The 6,652-nt window shown below is 51.2% G+C and overlaps 1 protein-coding gene across 1 annotated transcript in view; it reads left to right on the forward strand.

Annotated features, from left to right (window-relative positions):
- SLC7A5 (solute carrier family 7 member 5) overlaps positions 1-3,563 on the forward strand; it is a 31,998-nt gene extending 28,435 nt beyond the window's left edge. The window contains exons 9-10 of the mRNA XM_027737882.2: positions 595-772; positions 2,496-3,563. Coding sequence (XP_027593683.1) covers positions 595-772; positions 2,496-2,551 — 234 coding nt within the window. The 3' untranslated portion in view covers positions 2,552-3,563. The remainder of the gene's footprint in view (positions 1-594; positions 773-2,495) is intronic.
- The last annotated feature ends 3,089 nt before the right edge of the window (positions 3,564-6,652 follow it).

A 6,652-nucleotide genomic window follows, 5' to 3' on the forward strand; every position in this document is an offset into this window, starting at 1 on the left:
CCAGGCTGTGGCTCTCAGTGAAACACTCTGTACCATCAGGGACTTCCCCTAAAATAGTTCTCTGCTAAAGCAGCCCCTGCACTGGGAGCTTTGTTCCCTGTGTCCTTGGCCAGCTTGGCAGCTCCGTGGCCCATCTGGGAGGAGGCCAAGATCGTGTCACCCCGGTGTGTCTGATGGCCTTCAGGGCATGTTTCCCACTCATCCCTCAGCACAATCGTGTCTCTGCCAGGCAACAACACCCAGAGAGAGACAAACTCCCAGGCCTGTGCTGGTGCCTTCCCAAAGTGACTCTTTGTGGGGTGTTTCCTTAGTGGGTGCCCTGCTCAGAATCCCCTGAGGAACAGCCCTGAGGATGCCATGGCCTGTGCTATGGCTGCTGCTGAAGCTGGGGCTGTTGGTGCAGGTGCTTTGTATAAGGCATCATGGAAATATGGAACTGGGATCCAGAGAGGTGCTGAGAAAGGCTCCTGGCTCCTGGCCGTGGCGGAATGTGAACTCTGTCCCTCCCTGGGCTGTACAGCTGGATAAACTTCCCTGGAAAGTGTGCCCTGTTCCCCGACACATCTCCTGACCTGTTCCTTGGTCCCTGCTCAGGTGAACATCTGCCTGCCCATTTTCTTCATCCTGGCCTGCCTGTTCCTCATCGCTGTTTCCTTCTGGATGACGCCGAAGGAATGTGCCATCGGCTTCGCCATCATCTTCAGTGGGATCCCTTTTTACTTCTTTGGGGTCTGGTGGCAAAACAAGCCCAAGTGGGTTCTCCAAGGCATCTGTAAGTACCCGCAGTCAGGAGCAAGGGTGCAGTTCTTGCTCCAAAAAGAACAGTTTCCCAGTTACCTCCTACAGCTGGGAGCGCTGGCTCTCCTTCCTGTGGAGGAGATTCCAAAGTCTTGGCTCTGATCCATTTTTTAATGATGACAATTTTAACCTGATGATTACCATGTCTATCAAGCACCCAAAATGCACCCTGACTTTCAATAATTGCAAAGTCTGGGACAAATACCATGTGGAAAACAGGTTGTTATTACTCAGCAGAGTGTAATTCCCTGAGCACGTTGCTCTTCCTCCTGGAAAAGCCCAGAGCCAAGCCTTTGCTCAGCAGAGAATCCCTTTACAGTGGTGTAGGAAGGGAAAAGGAGGAATTGAGCACAGCTGGCCTCTGTTTGACTGCTGAAAATTCACAATCAATCCCAATCCATGGTTTAGCCAGTGCTAACATTTCAGATCCAGGCACAGCTTTCCTTGGCATCACACTGTGGCAGCGGAGCAGAGGGAGGGGAAAGTCCCCTGGATGTGTTCTCTTAGGAGGTTTATTTTTAAGGTATCTGCTCTAAGGTTTTCCAACAGCTGACACTGCCCCACGGTGTGTTTAGGGATGGAGAGACTGTGCTTGGCACATGGAACCTCTGCCTGAACAACTGAATCCAGAAAGTCAATCCATGTTGTCCAAGTAACTGAACTCCACCAGCTGCCTCCCGGCTCTCCTACAACGGGCTGACCTAGAAAAGCAGACAAGGAGAAGTGCCCAGCCTTAGCTGGGTGTTTTATGAGGAAGAAAAAGGCTTTCAGAGCAGTGCTCAGCACTCCTTATTCTTTTTTTCCCTGTTTCTGTTTCCCTCTCCCACACTCACTTTTTATCCTGAATATTAGGCTCAGTTCCTGGAAAAGCCATTTTTGCAGTGCCTGGGTGGCAAATTACCATATTCGTTGTTTTTCTCCACCAGAGGCTTGTAAAGAAAATATAGAAAATATTCTGGGAACAGAGAATGATAATCCTGCAAACATCCAGTTAGAAACATATGACCTTTAAACCCGTATTTATTGATATATTGCAGATAATTTGAGCACCTCCAACTGATTTGAGTCTGACCTGGTTGTATTTAGAGTTAGTTTTACCAGGCAGGAGTATGTTGTGATCTCCAAACACAGGAGCAGCAGGGAGCAGAGGAGTGTTTGGATATCGGCCACCAACACTAATGGGTGGAAAAATAAAGTTCCTTCAGTTTAACACCTTTTCCTGGGCAAACCTGTACCTGAAATGGTCCCTTTACTCCCACCTGCCCTGGGCCAGGCAGTGGCCTCTGCCCTGTGGGCAGGACAGGTGGATTTAGGTGGGTTTGTCCTTCCAAGAGGCCATGGGCTCACATGGATTACAAAATTGGAAGTAAAAGCTTCACCTTGGATTTTCCATGCCCGTTCCTGAGCAGTTTTGGCTGCTCACTCTTCCGCCATCCAAAATGAGTTACCATATCACTGTGCAAGTAGAAACTGGTGTCCAGAGTCCCAGAGCCTCTCCTGGAGCATCCTTGCTGCAAGACCAGAGCTCCCTCTGTTACATGTTGGAATTCTAGGAATGAGTGGGAAGTATCCTGTGGGTTATTTCAAGCCTTAAATTGGAAGGCAAATGGGTCAGACCTTCTCTCATGAGCCCAGACCAAGATTTATGTTGGGCCCCTGCGTGTGATCCCTGACCTTTCCTTTGCTTTCCTCCCCAGTCTCTGCGACAGTCCTGTGCCAGAAGCTGATGGAAGTGGTTCCTCAGGAATCCTAGGCAGGAAAAGCAGAGACATTCAGCTCGAGGAAACGCACAATTTTATTTTAGGACGACACAAGAATCTGCTCCCTCGCACCCAGATCCCAGGCCCTGAAGCCCCGTGGGAGCCGCTTCCTGCTGACACCACATCCCAGCTCTGCCTTGTCTCCTCCAGCCCCTCCAGCCCCACCTTCCCCTGGCACATGGGTGACCCTGTGATGAGTTCTTGGTATGGGCATGAGCCAGGAGGAGGAATTCCAAAGGGCAATTCCAAAGGGGTCCTGCCTGTCCCATCAGCATCTGTGTGTGTGGGACACCGAGGGCTGTACTTGGTTCTGGGTGGGCTCATCTGGTTTGGGGCTGGGATGCCCCAGATGAGGATGGATCTGCTCAGGAACCTGGCTTGGGTGTTCAGACGTGCCTGGGGCTGTCACAGATCCAGGGTGGGCCTGAGCCTGCCCCACCTGCCTTTCCTGGCCAAGGGGGGTGGTTGGGAAACAAAGGTGGGCTGGTGTTGGCTCACACACACACAAACTCACACCAAAACATGCTGCTGGACACTCTGGGCTCTGTCCACTGGCAGTGGCTGAGGTGAGACAAGGCAGAGCAGAATTAGTGTCAGAGAAATTACATGGGGAGGCCTTGTCTGCCTGTCACCGTGTTCCTGACAGAGCACTCCCCTGCCAGCACCTGGATTTTAACTCCCAGATCTAATCCCCTGCTGTTGAGCCAGTTCTCCAGGATGCTCTTCACCAGAATGCCCATCCCATGGCCCTGTGAAGGAGCACTGGGGCAGGTGCAGGCCCGAGGGTAGAGTTCCTGCAGATAAACCCAGGGAACTGCAAAGAGCAGAAGGCCAAGTCCTTGGCTTGCTCATTCCATGCTTTTCTGTGGACAGGCTTTCATCCAGCATGGGATGAGCAATATTGTTCTCTCCACATGGCCCTGCTCATTGCCCTTGGTGTGATCTGTGTTTGCCTCTGAACCATCTGCAAGGAGAAATAAAGGGTGGGGTGCCCTTGGCATGTTCCCTGGGGTCTGTCCGTGCGTTTCCTGGTGCTGTGCCCTCCGTCACACTCTGTCTCTTCTGGAATGTGCCACAGAGATGGGACCAACCGGGTCTGGGGTGTAGAAAGGGCAGGTGGCTGGAGCCTGGCTTTCACCTCGGGCTACTGTAGATCATGGGTTGGGAGGGACCTTAAAGCTCATCTTGTTCCACCCCCTGCCATGGGCAGGGACACCTTCCACTAGATCAGGTTGCACCAAGCCTGCCCAACCTGGCCTTGGACATTTCCAGGGATGAGGTAGCCACAGTTTCCCTGGACAGCCTGTGCCAGGGCCTTGGCACCCTTGGAGTAACGATGGTAGATGGTGTGTTTTGCTCCAAGGAGCCTGGCCTGGGACCTGGGCCTCCTTTGTGCATCAGGTTTGGCTTGGTGAGATCCCTCCACCACCCTCCCATTCTGGGAGTGATCCTTGAGCACAAACCCTGATCTGCATGTGAAATCCTCTTTGGCTGTCATGGGTGGTGCAATCCCATCCCCTGAGCACACCCAAAATCCCTCTAGTTCCCAATTAGTCCAACTGTCCTCTTAGGAACACGTTGCTTTATTTGGTCAAAAGCGTCGCCTTTTCAGCAAAGCTGCAGTTCTTGAACACTTTGCTCATTGTGCCTCTGCTCTCTGGTATCAGTTGAAATTCAGAAGCATCTTCTCCCCACATTGAGCTGCTTTGCTCTCTGTTGCAGATCTTTGTGCTCGTGCTTTGTGCAAGTGGCTCGTTGAACTACTTTTTCTCCTCAGTGTTTTTATAAGCTCGGCCGTTGGGAAGCCGGGATCCTCCGAGAGCTTTCTGCTGGATTCTCCTCGTAGCGTGGGGTTATTTTGGGTGGAGAGGCATTAAGGACACCATGGTACTCGCTCACACTTTGTCCTTTGAAGCTCTTTAGCACTGGGGGGTATCAGGGCAGGTGCAGCTCCTGTCCAGGTGTGTGGCCATGCCCACGTGAGCTCTGTGCTATCGCTTTGCCAACCAGCTCTTGCTTTGAGTGCAGCAGGAATAGGTGAGACAATCAGCACATGGAGAACCTTGGCTGTCAAGTTGTTTATTCCATGGCAGCTCAGTGTGGAGATTCTCAAACCAGCTCAGGTGACAGTGTGGAGATCCCCAAACCAGCTCCCAGGACAGTGTGGAGATCCCCAAACCAGCTCAGGTGCTGCTTCACCTGCGTGAGGTGCTGAGCTCTCGTGGAGCTGAGCTGAATCGTGGGGACTTGCAGCTGGTTTGTGTGGATCTCCAGGGCAGAACCCAAAGTCTTTGGCCAGTGCCTGGCTGTGCAGGGACCTACGTGCAATGAACTGGAGCACCTTGGATCTGGTGCCTGTGGAGGGTGTTTGTATAAATAAGGTGGTAAATCGTAAAACCTGAACTTTTTGGCATCTCTTCCGGCTGAAGGCTGAGATGTTTTGGCAGGGTGGTGATGGGAAGTCACCGCTCCTGCTGGACCTGTTTCATGGAGAGAGGACCTCAGTCTGTCACCTCCCACTTGCTCTGCACGTTTTTATCTGTGGTGGTGTCAGGGCAGCTCCTGCAGGGCCTGGGTTCAGTGTAGGGGCTCCTGGTGATGAACTTCCTGGCAGAGTTACTTGGGATGCAAAGCAAAGGGATTCAAACTCTCAGCCACCTCAACCCAATGTCAATTGGCACCAAGGTCCCACCCAAGAGCTCAGAAATGGGTCCAGACCTCCCAAAGGGGGGGAGGGTGCTTGGTTTGGACACATCTTTGAGCAGTGATGACCATCACTACACGATGTCCTCCTGGTGAACGTTTCATGCTGGTTTTAAAGAGGAAACATCACACTAAGAAATATTTTTTAATTAATTACCTGATCTTAATGAATTCCTTAACTTGCTTGCTTTGCTTTTTATGAATTTTTATTATTTTTCCCTTGCTGCTGAAGATCTTTCTCATGTACTAACCTACAGGCTCTGGCATTGATCCATATGTTCACAGTGATCCTGCCAGCATCTCCTTGGCAATAGAGGTTTAGGGAAAACTGAACCAGCTACCAGCACAAAATGACAAAAAAAATGTTGAATTTGGTCAGCCACGGGTCACATCTCAAAGTTTAAAATGCCTGATTTCTTTCTTTCTGGATTCATTGACCCCCATAGTTCCTCTCCACCAGAGCTTGGTGACGTGGCTGGAAGAGGTTGGGTTATTTTTTCCCAGAGGTTTGGGAGATAATGAGCGAGGGGGTAAAACTGAATTTCATTTGCTAAAGAAAACACAATAAAGTAGATTCTCCAGTGGGAGAAACTGCTTCCAACAGGATCTGCTGTCCAGAGTGACAGCTCGTCCCTTTGATCAGCAACAGCAGCATCTGCTGCCCTCGACTTGCCCTGGTCAGCTGGATTTTGGTATGGAAAGGGGAGAACTCCTTGTGAAAGACTCCTTGGTGCTTGTTTTCCTCAAACATGGAATGAGATGTGTGTCAGGGAGGGCGAGGGGAGCAACAGAGACTTCACAGAAAATTCCTTGTCATTCCCAGCACTGGATGTGGGATTTTTGTGCTGTTTCTCTGTTGGCTTCTCTGTGGAGCCCGTGATCGGTCACAGCTGCGATGCACTGAGGGACATAAACCCTTCCCACAAAGGGCACTGCAACCACAGGGACCTGAACCAGGTTCCACGTGAACCTATTTCATATGAGTGTCCTGCAAGTACAGCTGGAGCCGTTGTGTCCATGGAATCAGGGAATCATTCAGGTTGGAAAGGACCTTTAAGATCATCAAGTCGGACCGCGGGGCCATGGCTGCTCTGCAGTGATCCCATGGTCCTTGTACCAACCCCCCCTTCAATTACTGCTCTTAACTTGTTTTTAAGGATTTAGCCTCCCAGGCAGGCAGTTGTTTGGAGTGTTCATGGAATAGCATCCTGCAGGGATTGCTAAACAGAGCAGGAGCTGATGGCCAGGCACTTCCGTGCCCGTTGGGTTCCTCTTTCTAAATGAGAAACCTTCTTCCGACCAGGAGGGGACCCAGCCCTGCTCAGCCCTGCAAAATGCTCCCAGCCAAAAATCAGGGGGATTTATGTCATCCTGGGTGGATTATTTTATAA

Source organism: Pipra filicauda, unplaced genomic scaffold, assembly GCF_003945595.2.
Source record: "Pipra filicauda isolate LSUMZ 115617 unplaced genomic scaffold, ASM394559v2 scaffold415_size613988_pilon, whole genome shotgun sequence".
Classification (NCBI taxonomy): domain Eukaryota; kingdom Metazoa; phylum Chordata; class Aves; order Passeriformes; family Pipridae; genus Pipra; species Pipra filicauda.